This window comes from Nansenia antarctica, assembly GCF_963989245.1.
Source record: "Nansenia antarctica genome assembly, chromosome: 12".
Lineage (NCBI taxonomy): Eukaryota > Metazoa > Chordata > Actinopteri > Argentiniformes > Microstomatidae > Nansenia > Nansenia antarctica.
The window spans coordinates 30,418,307-30,440,507 of record NC_137682.1 but is presented as its reverse complement, the minus strand read 5'-3'; the positions used below and the strand labels follow the sequence as shown (position 1 = coordinate 30,440,507).

The 22,201-nt window shown below is 44.8% G+C and overlaps 1 protein-coding gene across 3 annotated transcripts in view; it reads right to left on the bottom strand.

The window, feature by feature from the left end:
- ets1 (v-ets avian erythroblastosis virus E26 oncogene homolog 1) overlaps positions 1–22,201 on the bottom strand; it is a gene marked incomplete at both ends in the record, with an annotated part of 38,327 nt that overhangs the window by 9,015 nt on the left and 7,111 nt on the right. For 2 of the 3 annotated variants that reach the window (XM_080543442.1, XM_080543441.1), the window contains one exon: positions 377–496. In XM_080543442.1, the coding sequence (XP_080399568.1) occupies positions 377–496 (120 nt within the window). Of the gene's footprint in view, positions 1–376; positions 497–15,156; positions 15,227–22,201 lie in introns of those variants that run through there. The other variant, XM_080543443.1, reaches the window with a different exon arrangement.

Below are 22,201 nucleotides of genomic sequence, written 5' to 3'. Positions count from 1 at the left end.
TAAGAATATGTTCTGCTGGTCTCCTGTTGTTTTTATTCAAGAGGTGTGAAAGTTCCATAGCATTTTGTGCCACAAAACGCTGAATAGTGTAAAGAGTATATTAATAATACATTGGACTGATATAGAGCTTTTCTAGACACTCAAACACGCTTTACAAACTGAAAAGATTGAGTCGTAATAATGTGACAGCACTATTAATTCCTGCATTAATGTGACAGCACTATTAATTCCTGACAGCACTATACTATTCCTGACAGGGAGGAGGAACAACAAAACAATTTCCCTGTAAAAAAAAAAAGAGAAGAAAAACAAAAGATAGAGAAAGAGAGAGAGAGAGAGAGAGAGAGAGAGAGAGAGAGAGGGACTTTGACCTTACCTTTGGGAATACCTAGCCGTTGCTGTTCCTTTGTGAAGCCGCTGAACGTGGCTTTCAGTGCCTGAGACATCATCTCTTTACTCCCTGGAGTGAGCAGGGGAACATCTCCGCACTCCAGATCTGCCAATCAGAGAGCAGAGAGAGACAGAGAGTAGCCAATCAGAGAGGAGAAAGAGACAGAGAGTACAAGTCAGTCTCACAGTCGGAACATAGAGGGCCACACACAATAACCACACACAATGTCCCATCCCAGCACGATGAAGCGACTTGGCTCCACATGTACATCCTGTCCAGACAGACAGACAGACAGACAGACAGACAGACAGACAGACAGACAGACAGACAGACAGACAGACAGACAGTGTATCGACATCGGATCCAATCAATTATATGGCAGCTGCCGCAAACACATTGGTCACATGCTTGAGCAATGCACAGAACATATGCACGCACGCACGTGCACACACACACACACACACACACACACACACACACACACACACACACACAGGCATTGACAGGCCAATCTCCCCAGGGACCTAACACCCTTGGTGGGTGGGACCTCCAGGGTGGGGCCCTGTGTTTAGAGGCCACGGTGACCTCCTCACAGCTTTACTATCATGTTCCCCTCTGACAGGGGCTACTGTCACCCTGACCCAGCGGGGGTCAAACAGTCTGGGTCAGAGGTCGGGGACAAGGTGATGATGTCATCCTGAGGCCTGCCAGGCTGGCTGGCTGGGAGCAGTATGTGTGGGGTGAGGGGGGGGTGTCTCGGGGGACCCAAACACACAGGCCTCACTGTTTTCCATTCACAGCCAGTGGGCACCCAGCAGGAGACAAGAGTTCTGTTTGATGGCTTTAAACATGGCCTGATGACGCACTGATCTAATTAGATGGACCAGGCTACGGACGGGTGGGATAAGGGGCTGGAGGGGGGGGGGGGGGGGGGGGGGAAGCCCCAAGGCCACTAGACTACAGTGATAAGACTCTTCACGCAATAAAGACATGGAGAGAGAGAGAGAGAGAGAGAGAGAGAGTCTTAATAACTGTGACAGTCCACATTGTCTGAATATAGAGAATCACCACACTGCATTCCATAACAAAGAGAGACATCAAAACCTTTACCACAGCTCTAGTGGCCCTGTATGACACTGTGACTCCATCACATATCATCATGGGTGTGCGTGGGGTCAACTTTGACAAACCACTTGAAACTGTGGAGGGAGACTGGGAGACGTTTTGTCACCACTTCTCTCCCGACGACGACGACACCCAGATGTTCTGCCATTTCTGACGGGGGGGTTTGATCTGCCAGCAGAGGAGTGACGTGCAGTGTTTTCACCGCTTGTCAATGTTCCGAGCTCGTCCGGAATGCACAACAGCTGTCCCTCCTCTGCCTGTGTAATCCAACTCTCCTGCCTGGAACCCTGGGCTCTCTCTCTCTCTGACCGCTGGAGCCTGACAGGCCACGTTATATGCAGAGTGCCCAAATGGAGGCGAACGATAACACTCTGGCCATGTGTGATTCCATTAGGCCCAATCCTCTCTTTCTTTGTCTATTTGGAAGACGTGATTATCGATCAGAGGATCCATTTCATTTAGTTCTGGTTCAGGCATGTGCAGCTTGTATCATGCTTACATCATTCCCAAAAAAGTAATGCATGTGTTTTGATTTGTTGTTAAAATAAAATACATTACTTTATTTGTTTCTTCAAATCTAGTTTCACATATTGTGACACGGTCTGGTAAAAATAAAAAAGTCCCCAAGTAGGGCAAGGTCTACATTATGAAAGTGCAGATTGTAACTTTTCAAATGATGTGTCATACAAATAGTAATTAGTTAAATAGTTGAAGAAGATTGAATGCTGGTACACCTCAAACCAAATACCAGAGAAATTCGCTCTGAATCAAAACAGACATATTTGCTACCATCGCGTTGGTAGCTAGCTAGCAGCTAAGAAAGAACATTGCTATGAACATCTACCTGCATGTTTCGCACATCACAACATGCTGATAGAACATCAACATGCTAAAAACACATAACTGCACATAATTAGATGATCACACAGTCCTTGCTTTTGAACACAAAACGTTTGTTTGTTTACAAGCTGTGTATCACTAACCCAATAGCCTGAAGCAGGACGGCAGATGATACAGTGAAGTATTTAGTGCCCCTGAAACTGTTGTTTGTTATATTGAGCGGGCTCTTCAACACTAAAACTAAAACTAATATTAAAGAATAAACGTAATGCACTTTTCTTTCTTTTTTTAAACAAGCTTTTTGGTCATTTGCGGGCTTAGCTAATTTGACACAAGACCCTTGATTCTGAAATGATAATAAGACACAACCTAACGGCCTACATTGTGTCTGTGCTGCAGTCATCTTGACCATCTCCACTGAGGCTGCTTGCTTGTTGGGGAGAGGTAGATAGCGTTGTGGAGGGCTGTTGCTGGCTGAGATTAGACTTGCCCAGACAGTCTGGGCTTTGATGTCACAGGCAGAGAGTTTATTTTAGATGGATCGAGTGGAGTTTGTCTGCACTTTCGAACTGCTCACATTCCCCTCTCTCATCAGCCAGGCCTATGCTCACCTACGCAGTCCTGAACAGCCTTAGCATCAGAGCCCCCATCAAAGACACCACCAGCTGAAAAAAGAATGTATAAAAACTATTAAAACTGAAATGTGTGCCCTAGTTATGCCTTCACCGCGTCATAACTTAATAAACTGCATTTTCTGATGACTGACATCTCTCATTCAATTGAACTGAATCTAAAGTGTAAAATGCCCATTGCTTTATTCTGTTAATAAGGCTGTTCTTTATTCCGTTATATTTATTCTGTTCTATCAAAGAAACAGATCCACTTAATCCTCAGACTACCAACATATTTCACATTGCTTGTTTACCAGCGGGGGTCTGGCCAGACCCCAATACTGAAAACATCAAAACACCAGCCACAATCTTTCCAACAGTAATACTTTTTCTTTCATGATAATTTATAACAATAGACAATTGTTTGCAATTTACACATGTTAATAGTTTATCAGATGAAATCAATGGGAGTGAAGAAGAGTCAAAGATTTCACACGCAGGGCCCTATTATGCACTTCTTAACTTGCCATCTTAAGTCTTAATTAAGACGCACCGCCAGGTTAAGACCTACCGCCACCCTTATTATGCGCTTCATACGCGCTACTGCTATTATGCCGGTGTCGATAGGCGCCCACACATAAGACGTAATACTCCCGTGCATATATTACTCATTGTGGGAGTGTTCATATGTTAATGAAGTGCACTAGGCGCCCCTGCTATTATGCGATCTGACTTTGCTCCTAGCGCTAAGAAGTGGTTTGAAAAGTTCTTAAGTTTAGACTTCATGCACGTTTTGAAACACGAGCGCGCCTCCGCGGTTTGCGCATGCATGTGGGCACACATGAACACGCACGTGGCTCCACGGCAAGACGTCAATTACGGTCACAGTATAAATGCTTTATTTCAGAAGGGAGAGGCAGAGAAGCGAGCTGACCTCCTTCTTAGGACTTCCATAATAGCATAGCGCTAATGACTCAACGCAGCCGGTTCTTAAAGGGAATGGCACCTGGCACGCTGATTGGGTTGATTGAGAAGACGCCCAAAACACACCCATGACTACTTTCTTTGCTTAGCGCCGGGTTTTAGGCGCCCACTACCGCACGCATAATAGCAAAGTGGCCTTGACCACGCCTCCACGTCTTAAGTTTAGATCTACCGCCTCGTCTCATTGCTTAAGACTTATGAAGTGCATAATAGGGCCCGCAGTGTCATGAACTGAAGTTGTATAAGCAATCATTTAATGTTCATCTAGACTTTATTTGTTCACCTCCCATAGACTGAATTGGGTAAATTGTGCCTTAATTTTATTTGCCTCAACCCAAAACAGTAATCTTCTGAATGCATTTTTTTTTTACACCCTTAAAGTACCATCTGTACCATCTGTTAGTAGTTTGAGCCTTAAGTACCTCCTCTCCTATAACATCAATGCAATGACTATTACACATGAGAAATGACAGACTACATCAGCTACAGTATAAAGAGAGAGTGCACTCTTTCTAAATGGCCCAAGTTATCTGTGAGGTCCATCCACTAACTGGGCTGGCTTGGGTCTAGAGTCACTGGTAAATGATGACATTCTGATTGTTGTTTAAATGCCTGTGATTCCTATTAGCTATGACAGGGCAGGGTCACTGAATATTGAGCCTCTGCCAGCCATCCTCGTCCCACACAGAGTGGTGGAGGTGGAGCCTCAGATGAGGCCTGTCCGTTTAGCTGACAGTTGGATCGGGTACATCATGGAGTGTGATGATGGCGATGGGAAGGAGAGCTTGGTACTCTACAACACACTACATTCAGATTACGCCTAAGTGGAGTAAGACGACACGCAGTGCCTGCATTAGCCTTCAAGAGGTTATTCGCAGGAATAAATGTGCGATATATAAAAAATAAGTATGCATTAATGAGGAATCGTTCATTAATTTTTTAGGATGGATGAGGGGGAGAGAGGGGTGGGGAGTGGAGTGGAAGGATGAGTCATTGAGTTGTAATGTGAGCCCATCACAGGACTGGAGGAGGGATGAATGGGAGGTCTCAGAGAGCTCCCTCTGCTCTCACTTTCTCAATGACATCAGAGCGGGAACTGTGCCATCTCCCTGCCGCTGGCTGAGACTGTGTTCATTCATAAACCCACCGTTGCCTTGGCTCTGCTCAGATGATGCAACCATATGCATGGAGCAGGCAACTCCCAACACAATGACAGAGAAAGAGAGACTGTGTTGTGCTATCTATCAGACTATCCCGGCTATAAATAGTCCTAGATCAAAAGTGCATGTTATGTGTGTGTGTGTGTGTGTGTGTGTGTGTGTCTGCCACAGTGTGTGAGAGATAGAGAGTAGAAGTGCAATCAAAGGACATAATGTCTATGGGGCTATTCAATGGTCTGTCTGGTATTTGAGGACTGAAATGCTCTTAGGCAATGATGGCAGATTTATTTCAGTCTGAATGCAAGATGAACAACCATGACAATCAGTCTCTCTCTTTCTCTCTGCAGCAGTGCGTGGGAGAGCTGTGGTTATGCATGTGCAAGGGTCTACTTCCTGAAGCTAAGGTGTCACTTCCTAGAGTAAATGAAAGGTCAGCCTTTCAGAGCCAACCATGAGAGATCCCCAGTCAACCTATCCACGGAATATCACTCAGACCTCAGCTATGAGGGGCTGTAGTAGTCCGCAATGGGGTCCCACCAGGGGGGTCCATCTGACCAGGGGGGGCTAGGTCAGGGTGTGTAACCCCCTTAAGCCTGTTCACCCACGGACCCCCTGTTCAGAGGTGACGGTGCTATCTGAGCGTGCCTTTGATGGAGATTCCTATCTGACCCAGTCTGAGAGAGGTCATAAACCCTGCTGACATGAAGGGAGGCCATTCAGCCCAGCAGGGTAATGAAGTGGCAGGGGGGGGGGGGGGGGGGGGGGGGGGGGGGGGGGGGGGGTCTAGTCCTGAGAGGGCCGCTTGTTCTGCCACTATTTGGATTTCCATCTGAATACTGAGAGCCGGAGTCAGAGCCAGGAAAAGAAGTGGCCCGCCCGCTCGCAGTGCCAAGGCGGGGTGGATCCACCGTGGGCCAAGCCATCTAGGCTGCTGCTCTGAGGTCACAGGCTGGGGCTATCCCACCAACCCGCCCCGGCCCTGGAACACTGAGGCTATTCTTGGGACCTCCACCACTGTCTGCTGGATGCCCTCGCTCTGTACACGCCTGTGGTCCTGTGCTTCCAGCACTACTAATGCTGACGGAGAACTGTCCGCCTTTTTACAACACAAACACAAGTTCTCTCCAGGAACTCAGAGAGGCACAGAGAGGCTAAAGCAGAATGGCTGCTTTTCTCTCTATCTCTAAAATCACATTAGCCTATGATGTGTAAGTGCATTAAATCTTAACATTGTTTACACAGTCTAAGGGTCTTGCATTATGACATTAGCTCCATTTTTAATTGATCCCTGGCGAAGTATGCCCTCATAGATAGCTTATTGTATTCCTGTTGGAAGCTTGTGGAAATTCCCTGCTTTCCACAGGGGGAAAAACATACAAAACTGTCTTCAAAATAGAGGTCTCAACTGAAAAACCAAAGGTTTTAATACTGAGAAGTAGACATTGTACAATGCCCCCATGTTCTCTACCACACACGCAACATGTAAATGCTGTATCATTTCACAACACTCACATTTACCAAGACAATTTCCATGGGAACAACCGGGCTAAATCTGTTATTGTATACAGTACAATGAGTGAACCAGGGCTCTGGCTAGCTGCTGCTACACCAGAGAGCAGGTGGAGCCGTCGCCTTCCCAGGCCCCTGGCTGTTGTAAACAGAGAGGGGATGCTCTGAGGGAACTGTTTAGGCATTAACGCAAACACACGACATATCTGACAAACAGTTTACTCGCCTGCTTGCATTCTTTTCACAAATCCCCATTCCCTGTCCTCTTTCCAGTCCAAACTGCAACATTCCATAACTACAGTTTTCTGAAACAAACGTAAAATATGGTGATGATTTATTAATCAGCCAGCCGTCTAAGAAATACTGTGTGCACATAAACACGGTAAGTCCTGGATATAATTAGACATCATACGTCTAACGCTGCTGCACATTTAAAAGCAAACTATGGGCGACAGATGAATACTCGATAAATGCATTTCTACCAGACCACATTGTTCTCATGTTGCCTGCCGTGCCCATGCATTCCTCTGGTGTTTTACAATCACTAATGTGCATCTCACAGCTTTCTTGTGTTCCACTAACACGACCAAAAATTACTGTACCCTTGATGGGAAATGGTTTGGAAATGGTTTTAAATATATATATATATATGTATATATATATATACTATGTATTAGGCATAAAAGTGCTCTACTTTTAGACTTGAACTCTGATGAGGGTTGGGAGTGGGGGTGGGGTGACATCAAACTTCATGTCTGTGAAACACTTCAAGCATCTGGCGACTACTTTTTTGTACCTATTTATCTTAAACATGATCTCACTACAGGGCTTGTAATACTCTAGATATACTGGCAGTGCATACTGATCAAAAGATACTTGACATACTGTTTATGCATAAAAGCAACCGATGGCAAATAAAATAAGATATGTTGCAAGAACAGATGGATAAGACTTAACACCAAAAACACACGTGCACACACCCGTGCACACACACACACACACACACGCACGCACGAACGCGCACACACACACACACACACACACACACACACACACAAAATATGTAATTATAGTGACTCATACAAACAGAGAATGGCTGGACTTGGGATCACATGGTGTTCCTTTTGACATGTAAGTATACATGACGCAAACAATTAGATCTATATAGTCATGTATACATGACTTCAAACATGTTTATTTACTCACTCTTTGTCATTCTTTCCTCATAGGCTCTCATCAATTAAAAATAAATAAATAAATGAGTCCGATGCAGCATGTAGAATATTTAATGTGGTTTTATGAGAATGACTGTATCCCAGCAGTACTATAGTCATATGACTGTATCCCAGCAGTACTATAGTGGTGGAAGTAAAAAAAACGGTGTCAAAGACAAGTTCTCATTAGGACAGGCCCTTGGGCCTCCTCCAGACACCCACCGTACTTAGTAGTTAGCAACACTCTCTCGCCTGGAGCAGCCAGGCCACTCTCCATCTATATCCTAAATATGCAGATATGGAGAGCCATGCAAAGCAAAGGAATCCAGCTGTTGCTCAGACTTCTAACCCCAACCCCAGCCCCAGCCCAGCACCGACCTCCCCTTTAGCTGCCAGAACACATGTGCCTCCCATTTGACTGTGCGTCACTGAGGCCCTCCTCGACATGAGAGAGCCACAGAGTCGCACCTACCGCGTAGAATGCACCTCCCCCCAACACCAGAGATTTTACTTATTGTTCTCTGCTTTGGAGAGCAGATATGCTCATCAATGCCGCTCTGATGTAGCTTGGTTGACATACATTACAATTTTAGTTTTGGCTCGATTGACAAAGGCAGCCCAAAAGTTCGAACTGAAAATCTGACACAAAAAACAGGTGGTCTGCAAAAAAAAAAAAGACACACCAAAAGGAAAATCTGTGATCATTCGCTGTGAGCAAAAATACAGAACCGACCTGGTTTAGGGCAGCTCAGCCTCTGTGGTAGACATCAATTCTGGGTCCTGAGTCCTTCAAGACCCAAAATTGATGTCTAAAGCAGGCAGACTCCAATACAGTCTCAGTATCCTTTACATTATGAAAGCACCCTCCAAATGTGGAACTGTAAAACAGTAATAGCAACAGAGACGTGGACAGAAATAGTGCAGCGCAGAGGGAAATGGTGCGATGCGTGGGAGGAGGCCAGACCTCCTGAGCCCATCCTGAGGCGGTGTGGAGCCCACCAGGGCTCCCAGTCAGTGGGCTAATGTGGAGTAATGGTATGAGGAGGGCCCGTTGCGGCAGGAGTCAGGCAGTGGCGTGCGGAAGGTGGCGGCCGGGCTCTGTGACTCAGTGATTAGTCGTGAGTGACGGTTGGGATGAGACAGGCCGACACCAGGCTGACGCCACATCAAACGCCGAGGAGACGTGAGAGGGGCTCATGTGGCCAACAGAGAAGATGGAAAAGAAGGGGGAGAGGAGGGAGGAGGGAGCTGGAGGAGTGGGAAGGGGGGGGCAGGGGTAGCTGTAAAAACCTTCCAAGCTTGTCACTTATTTTCCCAGCTCTGGGACTTGCTGTTTCTGTGTTTTCGTTGTAGTCTCAGGAAAGGGGTGATTGATGAGCAATAGTGGGAGGATAGATTATTGAAGACTAGACTCCAATAGATGGATCTGCTCTAATATATCGGACATGGCCTACTGGAATCTTCTTTAAAGAAGTAAGCAGTTATAGGAGTTCAGACACATGTTACAACTGAGATCTCAGAACACCATTCCATACATGCCCTGTGCAGGTGTGGGCCACACCTTTGAATGCCTTTCTCTCTCCACATATGCAGATTGCTAATGTCTTTGGAGGCAGCATGCCTACTTGTATACCTTATGAAGCTATAAAAGGCAAAATAAAGGTATGTTATCACAAGAGAGGCATCTCAATATAGCCCATGCAGGATAATGTTTTTCTGTTTAAATTGCGAAGACTGAGGTGAATGACAGAATGGTGAATGAATAAGTGATTACCTAATTGATTATATAGAATGACATCACAATCCAGTCAGACACAGACAGGGTCATTATGGAAACAGACCGCCATCCACTTCACTACCAGTCCTGCCTTTGACACCTCCGCCAGTGTGCGAATTAAATCACGGTGTGCGGGGGAGCCCAGGGATTAAAGCAAAAAAAAAAAAAAAATCCTGACGGAAAAAAAAATCAGGCCAAATCGGGGCCGGTGGCTTTCCGTGCGCAAAGCGCGCGTGCGATGTTCCGTTCTACGTTCTAATGCTTTGACTTTTCTTTCGAAAAATGTGAATACATTTCCGCGTTGTCGAAAATCAATGACACATCGCTAGTCAACTAACACGGCTTGTTTTATGAGCCTGCTAACAATGTAAAGTAGTGTTGTAGTTTGTGTTGTGATTCTCAACAACGTTGAAACGTAGTTTCACCCTTTTCCATATTTTTGAATAATACATGTGTGGACTGACGATGTAGCGCAGCCTAACTTATTCTAATAATTATTTAACATAGTTTTATTGTGATAATTATTCCCCCCTCCTCCCAGACTTACAAGGTCACATTATTATTGGATTGATTGTTTGCGTGCCGGGTGAAGTTAGCTAAACATTTAACCTGCTAGCAAGAGAAACATCATGTCACTCTCCAAAGGTCTAAAGAGGAAAGTTGACGGTGGAAACAGGGCATTTAGGAATGGACAGTGAACTATGCGTTCATCCTACCTGGTTTCATCAATGCAAAGCCATTGTGAGACTCACATTTTCCGTGCTCACAATGAATGTTCCCTTCCACCTATACATGCGAGTCGTCCTTTTCGTCAATGAATGTGATAAAGACGCACTGACGAGAGGAATCGATTGGTGCATAAAAACCTTGAGAACTGCCGGATTAAAGTGACGTCCATAATAATAATAAATAATAATAATAATACATTAGACATTTTCTAGACACTCAAAGACGTCCATATCACCAGATAGCCAACAAATAGTGACCGATGGGAGATGCCAGTTTTCTCATTAAGTGAGATTTAATAGCCTAATATTATTTTGTCTATTTTTAATGAATGGCTCATTGTAATTATTATCCCTGGTAATGTAGCGTGTTTGCTCTGTCGTTTCAGGAGCATATAGGCTAAGCGGATTCAGCGTCAATGTTTTTCATAAAATTAAACTGCATTTGCTTTGTTACTGTTCACATGTGTGGTGCAGTCACATTCACATAGCCTATAAGTAAACATTAAGTTTGAATTATTTACTGAGCTGGCGTTACTTTTTTCAAACCACACACCGCATGTCGGCTATTTCAGCAGCACGCACCATGTCCACCTACTTATCACTATGAGGGGTTCAGCGTCAGTGCACCCCGCTCTGTTACCTTCGCATAGTTGTAGCCAATAAAGGCCTAGATATGTAGGCTATATAGGCTATTATATATCATTTATATACCTAATACCAACATCAAAATAGATTGTATGCCCCTACAAATCATATTACACCAGGTAAAATCCGTCACAACTTGGAATAAATCCATCGCAATTTGGAATATTTTAGAGCTCCCCCAAAATTTCACAAACCATGTTTCCAGCGGAGCTCATGTCACCACTAGGGGAGCTATAGCTCCCCGAGCTCCCCCTTATTTCGCACCCTGACCTCCGCTATTCATGAAAATGTGTAAGGCCTATTCAGGACACTGGACATCCGATGGCCGCTGGGCACATCTATTGTAGGCAACAGCCTGGCACGTAGACTTGATTCAGTTAAACATCGTCTCATGACTTCAGGCACCACACCAAATACCCCTCTACCAAAAAACTGATCGGCCATTTCTCGATGTTGCAGAGGGTTGAATGAGAAATGGACCTGAGCAAATTTGTTTGTTCTGTTAGGCCAGTGACCCACATCAGAAGAGGCTGGATCACCCCAACAGTGTTTGCACAGCTGCCAAGCAGCCAGGCGGGCTCAAACACAGGGGCATTTAACACAGCACTACTGAAGGAGTGCTGACACCGTCAACCCTGCCTTCAGCCTGGACACACTTATGTAACTCACCCTGCCCAATACGAACACACACTTCACCATGCCAACTGGTGGGCACCCAGAGAGGGACGATGCTGTGGCTCTTGGCCACGTTCAGGGCCCTGTGTGGTGGCATAGAGCTCCTCAGAGCCCTGTGTGGTGGCATAGAGCTCCTCTGTGTGGTGGCATAGAGCTCCTCAGGGCCCTGTGTGGTGGCATAGAGCTCCTCGGAGCCCTGTGTGGTGGCATAGAGCTCCTCAGAGCCCTGTGTGGTGGCATAGAGCTCCTCTGTGTGGTGGCATAGAGCTCCTCAGGGCCCTGTGTGGTGGCATAGAGCTCCTCAGGGCCCTGTGTGGTGGCATAGAGCTCCTCTGTGTGGTGGCATAGAGCTCCTCAGGGCCCTGTGTGGTGGCATAGAGCTCCTCAGAGCCCTGTGTGGTGGCATAGAGCTCCTCTGTGTGGTGGCATAGAGCTCCTCAGGGCCCTGCGTGGTGGCATAGAGCTCCTCTGTGTGGTGGCATAGAGCTCCTCAGGGCCCTGTGTGGTGGCATAGAGCTCCTCAGGGCCCTGCGTGGTGGCATAGAGCTCCTCTGTGTGGTGGCATAGAGCTCCTCAGGGCCCTGTGTGGTGGCATAGAGCTCCTCAGGGCCCTGTGTGGTGGCATAGAGCTCCTCAGGGCCCTGTGTGGTGGCATAGAGCTCCTCTGTGTGGTGGCATAGAGCTCCTCAGTGGAACGTTCAGCAGGCCAGTTAGGACAAGCAGTGGTGTCTTCATCAGATAAAAAGATCTCCCACTCAGCAGGCCAGGCTCACAGACATTCCTGCCAGTCACTGACCCCTGACCTCCAACACTGACTTACAGAGAAGGAACCTTAACCAGGGATGGCCCTCTCAGCATAATACATAAGAAAAATCCATCATACCGGAATTTGACAGTAAATAACATGAGCTACACTCTGACACTTCCATGTTGAGAGAAAATCTCACTTTTCTTTTTTTTGCAATGCTACCATATTCTGTGTTGTAATTGAAGTGTATATACTGTGTGTCAGTGCACACCACTACTGTAACACAGGGGCTTGCTTTGTGGAACATAAGAGGCTTTGTTTGGGATCCCCTCGAACTCCTTAAAAGGAATGACCTCAGTAGGATACAGTGTAAGGGGATTGAGAGAGTAAATTGACACTTGCAGAACCTTCACATAATATAACAAATAAACAATAGAATAACATGTGGTTTAAATGTGTTAGTGTGAGTGTATGTGTGTGTGTGTGTGTGTGTGTGTGTGTGTGTGTGTGTCCACAATCAGTAAGGTTATTGTAACTCTGTACATCACTTAACCCTTTCAATAACCTATAGACAAAGAACCTGTCATGTCCTGTTATGCCTAACATGCCTCAGTCAGAGGAACATCTCAATTTCCTCTTTGGATCAAAAGCAGTACATGTCTGTTATAACCCTTAAACAGCTACAGAGTGTGTATGTCTGTTATAACCCTTAAACAGCTACAGAGTGTGTATGTCTGTTATAACCCTTAAACAGCTACAGAGTTTGTATGTCTGTTATAACCCTTAAACAGCTACAGAGTGTGTATGTCTGTTATAATCCTTAAACAGCTACAGAGTGTGTATGTCTGTTATAACCCTTAAACAGCTACAGAGTGTGCATGTCTGTTATAAGAGTGTGTATCTGTTATAATCCTCAAACAGCTACAGGCTGACTCCTGCACACACGGCATAGAAGCGAGTTTCGCTAAATGTTTTTTGCAAGATAGTACTAGGTTTTGGCGAACCCCCCTGCAGCTGTCAGCACTTTTTTATAAGAGTGTGTTACCATGTGTGTGTGTGTGTGTGTGTGTGTGTATATGTGTGTGTGTGTATGTCTGTGTGTGCGTGCGTGTGTGCGAGTGTGTGTGTGTGTGTGTGTGTGTGTGTGTGTGTGTATGTATGTGTTTGTTTTCCCGTTCTGCAGGTGTACTCTGAGTTAAGGTGGTAAACACATATCACTCACGCTTCACCTAATGGAGTCATCACATTCTGCTTAGTTGGTTAAGATGAAGAGTGACGTCTCAAGGCTTTACCACCTTAACAGCTGGTGGCAAACTAAAGCTGCCAATGTGTACAGAGCATTACAGTTAGCTACTGGCGTTCAAGACAAGTTAATGATTATTAATTGAGGACCACCAGAGTTGGAGTACATCAGCCTGTCACTTTGAGAGAAACGAAACCACAGAGAACTAAATCCAGACTCAAACCCAATGGAGGGTGGGCTTCCCTTCTCCACAGCCTGTTGCAGGATATCCCTAACCCTAACCCTCAGGCCTACACTCTCATCTCCTCAGTCTGCCCCTGGTTCCTTCTGGAGACCCTGGCTGAACCACTCAGGAGGAGGAGGAGGAGGAGGAGGGGGAGGAGGAGGAGGGGGAGGGCTGATGACTCGGCACCAGTGCCAGTCTCCCATGCAGGGCAGCATAGCCCTCCTGCCCCCCCTCCCTGGGTGGGACCTGGGCTGGGCTGGGCTGTTAGATAGGCTCTGATTTGGGAAGGAGATGGTAGTGTGATAGCTGGCCAGAGAAACATGATCAAGGCTACATGAAAAAGCTGATTCGCCTGAGAGTGAACTAACTTGCATCCAAAAGGACATTCTGCATGTACACACAAAAACACAGACGCATACCTAGTGTACTTCAACATACACACAAACTCACAAAAAACACAGTGTCTGTAAAAGTGCTAAAAGCTCTGTTGTGAATGAGTTTAGTGAATGAATATTCAGAAATATAACCAAGTCAAGTACAAATATGTTTTAAATAATAAATAGATGTATAATTGCATAAAACGCATGCAAACAGTGTATTTTTGTATGTTTCAAACATACATAATGCAACATGTCATACTTGTATTGTTATAGGATTATGACTGAATCTGTTTGCCTGCCATTTGTGGTATTTTGTACTTTATAGTCTAATTGAAAGAGTTAACAATGTTCACCCATAAAATAAAGTGCTTTGAGACCAGCATGACCAGAATATGGCACAAATCATAATGCAGCCTACAGTAGCATTTATTATTATTATTATTATCATTATTATTATTATTGGAAATGCCCAATTCCTTCATAAAGTCATGTTAACAGAGGGAAAATATGGTAGGCCTATAATTCATGTTGCAGCAAGTAGCCGGTTTAATCGCATACAACCTACATCATGTTATGTTCATGTACACAAGTATTGTTTTAAAATGCATACGTCTAAATACTCTCATTGTGAGCCACTACCACGAATGCAGATATTAACATAGCATATCGTGGATGTTTGCCCCGTCTACAATCTCATGTTTTGCAGCAATCAGCTGGAGACGCACGGACGGGCTGTCCCGCTCCATGTGGCTTTATCATAGGAGGACATATTCATACCGACGGATAACGGATCACGTTTTACATGACATCGCCTCTCATCGGACAGGACACGTACGGTCAGGACACACATATGAAACATGCAGCAACTGTTTGCTGTGTGTGAAGAGTTCCGTTACTCACCTGAGTCCATCCTCTCTGCCTTTATGATGGTTAACGTCGGTTTCATGTCGACCGCTGCCTTCAGGACCATGAGATCAATGTGTTCGATAATGTCGCGTTCTCTTTGTGTCTCTCTTAAACAACAGTTCCGAGACAATTTATGAGAAATTGCTTTCTTCTCTCTCAGTAAAGTTTGGATTTAGTCAAAAGCAATATTGTCTTTTTTTTTCTGTCCTCCCGCCTCAATTTATCTCCACCAAAATTAATTTTCTCCAGAACAAACTTCTCTTAATCTCCGCGACTCTCTCCACTCTCTGTCTCTCTCTCTCTCTCTCTCTCTCTCTCTCTCTCTCTCTCTCTCTCTCTCTGTCTCTCTCTTTCTCTCTCTCTCTCTCTCTCTCTCTCTGTCTCTCTCTCTCTCTCGCTCTCTCTCTCTCTCTCTCTCTCTCTCTCTCTCTCTCTCTCTCTCTCTCTCTCTCTCTCTCTCTCTCTCTCTCTCTCTCTCTCTCTCTCTCTCTCTCTCTCTCTCTCTCTCTCTCTCTCTCTCCCTCCCTCCCTTCCTCTATCTCTGTCAGGGCGTTTCTGCGCGCAGAGAGGCTGTTCTGTATGAAGGGGCGGGTTTAGCCTGCTGGTGATTCTTAACTCTGTTAACTCAGTGAACATGCATCTGCATCCACGCATCTCCCAGCGTCCAGAGGGAGGATGATCCACACGTTCCCAAACATTACCACACTTCCAGAGGGTGACAGCAGGCTATTTTCGACACATAAGGACACCTGAGTTTTTTTTGCTTACTTGATTTCAGTGTAGAAAGAGTAATTACATCAACAATCAATGTCCATCTATCACCCTATGAGTATGAGAACTCTATGTTCTATACTGTATATCTATGTTCCATAAATCAACTTACTGACTGTAACATTGGGTCAGCAGCATCATGTCAGGGGCCAGGGGCCTAGACAACGCATCCTGTGCTGAGGAGACCGTCTGTGTCCAATTCCAAGGGTCCAAGCGTCCTCATAACTTGTAACCGGCCCTCATAAACACCTCTGAGTATTTCCTGTTCACCTTGTGCTGATCAATAAAAAGCAAGCATGTATTTTTTACAGAACTGCTGTCTTGGGGAAAAAAACAATCTTGAGTTTTTGTGGAGAAAACGTGAAGCACGTCCAAACGAACACAGGGGGCTTCTGTCATCATAGGCATCAATGGTCATTTGATTTGTATGGGGTTACTGTTGGATATGTTTCCTCTTTACATTCTTCTTTACATTGTATTCGTTTTTTAGGCCATTCTAATTACGGATAACCATCATATCATATTGGAAATTGAATAAAAATGTAGTTCTGCATTTGAAGGAAAACCACTTAAATCGAAGTAAGGGCAGTAGGAAAGAGCACTAGTGCTTGACAACGACAACCATAAGGAAATTACCTGCCATGGCAACAGATTGTCAATGCAATTGTCCCATGCAGGTTATTTGCTCTCCCAGTGGAACGACCCAATGTTGACAACATGGGAGCTAGCCAATATTGCTGGTGCTTATTTTTTGGTGCATTGTGGCATTCCACAAACAAATTATACAGTGTCACCATATTCACTCAATGCATAAGCCTCCCATCTACACAGGTCAGAATTCACATAGTAACCTTGTTAGAAAAGTCAATATGGTGCATCCTAATATGCAACGCAATATGATTCTGCATGTACGTATATATCTCAAAATGGGATTGGGAGGTTGAGGAGGCAACGGTATTGATCACGTATGGATTTTTAAATAGGGATACTTCACAGTCTCCATTAGTGGGTCTGGATAATGTTTCACTTGACAGATATGAGCTGCAGTGGAAACGGCTGAGATGTGGTGTGGGTTTTGCGGTCTGCTCCTCACAAGGGGCTGCCAAGGGAGGGGGAGGGGTGGAGAAAGGTTCTCACTTCAGTCAATCAGTCAGTCAGTCAGTCAGTCAGTCAGTCAGTCAGTCAGTCACTCTCTCTCTCTCTCTCTCTCTCCCTCCCTCCCTCCCTCTCCCTCTCACTGCCCCTCTTTGTTTTGCCTTAATGAGCTCCTTGTATCTACTTTAAAAGGGACAACCCGGGTCCTTTTGTGCCTAAGGGCAGCCATTAAGACTAATAGCATTGCTGACTAATATCTGGACCGGAGCTTGCAGAATGGCCTTTTCAACAGGGATGTAAAACGTCCTCTCTCTGGCTTACATTGTTTTAACTGTAGTTTTGGTGAAATTACCACAGATTTAAACGTACTTTCTAAAAAACAACCATGATGATTATTTTTTTATTTGACATCTTAGTTTAAACAATACAAAGTGTTGGGATCATTACTTGTAAGTACTAAATATACCAACTAACGTAATAGGTATTCATCATTTATAATAACATTCATGCCTTAAAAAACACATATGAGGCTACATGAGCCTCACATTCAATGTCTGCCTATTTCACCCAGCCAGTGTTGATGCCATGGATTTGACAGTTAGGAATTTGTGTGAAAGCCCTGCAGTTTAGCAGGCACAGCTAAAGCTGGTCCTTGGGCACATCTGTGATGCCTGCTTGTCCCTAATCTAGCCATGTACCAGGCACACCTGCTGCTCTTAGGGTTAACTGACAGTAAACTGAAAGATTATCCTATAGACTCATACATTCATACAGTTGTCAATTAATATTCTCTGTCCTTTCATAAGGTGAAATGAAGTCTGAGGAATCGCTCATGAACTGTTGATACCTCAGACATTCTTCAGTTATCTTTTGGAAAAAAAAGAAAAAAAAGAAAACAGCTCTTCAGCATATTTGTCTAGTTAAGCTTTTTGTGACAGAGCTTTGACACAGCAAATATCATGTATCTCAACAAGCTTTCCTTGCTGATACAAGTGTATCACAGTCATAATAGGGATGTGGCAGTGAAACATATACATCATATCTAACATCTAAATCTAATGCTAATCCAGTAGTATGACTGGTGCGTTGGCCCTCTTGTGCTCCCCTTAGAAAGCCAAGTCATTGACCAGTCACTCACACACACACACACACACACACACACACACACACACACACACACACACACACACATCATGACACTAACAGTGTAACAGTGGGGTCCTGTTTTATAGCTCAGTCAAGCCCTGTGATAGCCACCGTCTGGGGATGCCACAGGCCAGTAGCTATGTCATGCTGAGATCATAGGGCTCCCATGGGGACAGAAGCAAGGTGTGTGTGTGTGTGTGTGTGTGTGTGTGTGTGTTTGTGAGAGAGAGAGAGAGAGAGAGAGAGAGAGAGAGAGAGAGAGAGAGAATAATATTCTGTAAGCCTGCGTGTGTGAGCATGCAGGGGGTGGTGCTGGGCTTTCGCTCAACAAAAGCCCAGCTCTTTCCAAACAATTAGCCTCGCTAAAAAGGACATCTCTTCCTCCATTAGTGCAACCACGTGCCCCCCATCACTCTATTGTGCAGATAATTCAATTACCCCCACCCCCTCGTAGTCTCTGAGCCTCCCTCCCTCCCTCTAACAGATAAAGTTCCATCAACCCCAGCAGCTAAAGAAAAGCCCCTTGTCTCCTCAGCTCGACTACAGTAAAACATATTTTCAGCAATACTTTGGTTTACTGATATTTTAAAAGCTTATTTAAAAACTAATGCTGGCTCTGGCTTACAAGATACCTAGTCTTTTGCTTGCCAGATCATGCAGGACTCAAATATACCATACTGTTATGACTGTTATGAAGTGTTAGAGGCATTATCCATTGTTAGTTATACTGTACAGTTGTAATGCACTTAAATAGGTTTACTGCCAGTGAATATTACTAAGTAAAGTGATTTGTTTTTTCAACAATGGGGATCTTTCCTGGGACATTCCCAACACCACATTTCCGATGAGCTGGCATTTGTTGCATCAGCGCTGCTAGTGATTGCGTGTACTCCAAGACTGAATGTTCTGTATAGGTCTTTATAAGAGTCATAGTATAAGGGAAACTGATGACCCCACTTACGCTTCCTAGAAGTAAAGGTTTATATAGCTCTTGGGAAATGTTATTTGTAGCTGATCGACAAAGCCACCCCTAGACCCTGTCTTTGTACCAACTTACTACAACATCAATGTCACCACAACCGCCCGCAAACTGATCCAGCCAAGTGGGGCTACAGCCCACTCGTCCAGAGTTGTCCCTCTTTTCTTTCCGTTCTCCCCTCTTGTTTTCTTTTATTGTCGGGGGAAGTGTGTGCTGGCCTGATTAGCATCGCTGTTTCCTCTTTTCCCATAACCTCCAGACCCCCGCAGGCCGCCTGTTTACTTTTAGAAATAAAAAATGGGCCTGCGCCCGTGAGGACGTGCCCCTCATCAGAGGTTACCCCCCCCCCTCCCCCCACCCCCTCCTCTTTCCCCAAACTCACCCCTCCCCTCTCTCCTCCTCCCACCATCCCCAGCCCTGTGACTTCCCCCCTCTTCCCCTCCCCTACTGTCCAGCTGTCAAATCACATCAAATAAAACACAGGCCAACGGTCCCTGAGTGCCATATCACAGCTGTGTGTGTGTGTGTGTGTGTGTGTGTGTGTGTGTGTGTACTAAATGGGAGTGTGTGTTTTAAATGTACAGTGAGCTCATGAGTGCCTGGGAGTGGATGTGCATGGAATTGTGTGTGAGGGCAATTTTTACTGAATGGGAGGATACAGTAATACAATATGGGGTGTGAATTTAATGAATGAATCGTGGGGTGTGCAATCTGTGCATGAGATTGTGTGTGTGTGTGTGTGTGTGTGTGGTTCAGTGATACTGTGCAGCACACACACATTGTGGATATTTAAGTGGCTGTTTATGACGGGCCCCAGCAGTGTGACAGTGGCCAGGGAGCTGAAGAGAGCAGTGGAGAGCAGGGTTATTGTAAACAGTACCTTGGCATGGTGGATGTCAGGAAGCACTGTGTAACAGTCGGGGCAAACATGTGATGGTCCTTTAACATACAATATCCTCTCTGGCACATCTGTCCTAGCTTCTCTCTCACACACATACAATAAATTCAAAGTCCCACTTAAGATAAATGTAAACTAAAATTGTGTTTTTTCTGGAATTCGGAATATACGTGCATATACGTCCCATATGTGAATTGAGAGTGAATTGTGTTTACTTGTGTGCTCTTCTCTAGAATGTAGAGCAGCACATGTACTGCGTCTAGTGGTACTTAGTGCACCTGTGCCGACATTAAGGTCATGTTCTCACATGAAAGTCCGAATCAGGACCCGGAGCAAGTGGATGAGTTCGCAACATTGTTGCATAAATTATTTCTCAGATTTGCGTTCTCACAGCCCTTCATGTAAACAAAGTAACATACGCAATCAAAGCAACAGACGTGGTAGTTGATTGGTCAGAAAAATTGAAAATTGCCTGTTGTCCCGCTCTTATACAGATCAACCCGCGTGCGCTGTTGTTTTCCTATGGACAGCCTCGATACGTCGTTTCTAACAGGAGCGAAACCACCCTTTTCAAGCGGAGCATCCGTCGCTTGTTTGCTGCGGGAGCGACTTCGAATGCGCGTTCTCACCGCTCTAAACGACGCAGAGCAGAGCAAATTTTATCCTAGAGAGTACAAATTTTATCCTTTACTCCGATTCAAGTGAAGCAAATGTTCGAGTGAGAACACACCCTTACATTTCAAAAAGAGGGCCAATTTGTACTCGCTGTGCAGATTGTGAAACACAAAAATCTTCCTCACAGATGTATACATTTTACTTTTATTTTTTCTGGGTGGATACTGACATATTGGGGGCCATTTTCCACAAAGTCAAGTCTGGTTGAACCTGGGGCCTCATTTATAGAAAGTACTTTGGATCAAATTTGATCTTACCCGTGTCGTACGTAGAAAACCACGTCAAAGTAATGATTTATAAAATGTCAACGTGAGTCAATTTGACCGTGGAAACGACCGTAGCTCTACTTCGGGTATTGACCTTGCGTACGCACATTACCTACTGGTTATCCGGAGTTATTACAGGCATGTGAGCCGCACTGCCTACTGTAATTCATGTGAAGGCTCGTAATAAAATTAACTATGTTGTTATCAGCCAAGAAAATGAGTTTAATTCAAGATGTAAAAGGAACTGATGTTTATGATTGTATTTCAGTCTTCCTTTCTATCCCTCCGGAGCTGTCTATCTCCCCTTCAACATGCCTAGTGCGTTCCACAACGGACCTTGCCCGGCCACTCGCTAAATTATACTGGATTTTCTCCGGTGTCTGGGAGTTCGCAAAGGGAGTTCGCAGCCATGTTTTCAATGTCACCTGATAAGAATAAGACCATTATATTATTACAGTATAAGCAGCACTCGAGTTGAGGGGGGATGGCATCCCCCCTGAAATAAAAACAGTCAAAATCGTCCCCTTTCTAAAACTGCCATCCCCCCTTTCCATACTTTATGTCATTTTATCAATGAACGTGGTATTACTGCTATTTCAAGGTGCGAGGGGGCACGCACACATGCAATGACATTTTTACCAAGTCACTGACACTGAAGTCACTGACGCTGAGGGGATGCTAAAATTGTCTTCATATGACAGAATCCACCACCTCCCCTGATTTTCTTTTACAACTTGAGTAGAGTATAAGCATGTGCCTGGTTAGTTGTCATGATCAAACGTTACAAACGCAACTTACCGAGAAGCCACTCTTCTCTGCCCTCTCCCACTTCCAGACGAATGCCTACCCTATATTATAGCACTTGTCTTAATTCAGCCGCTATAATTGAGCCGCTATCACAGCGCGTTAATACAAACCTCATTCACCTGCGTTCATTTTACCTGCGTTGGTATTTATAGAAGGAAGCACGTACGCAACTTTAAACCATCTCAGCCCGTTTTATAAATAATGCTTACGTCCGTTTAAAAAATATATAATGTGCTTACGTGAAAGTCAAAGATGACGTTCAAGCACTTCTTTCTATAAATGAGGTGTTTAACTGAACTGGTTCCATAAAAGAAAAACATGTATGTCTGGGAAAATGTTCATAAGCAAAACTGTGGCATTAATTAATGGTGTGCCGTGACTTGGGCTATAAAAAATGAAAGC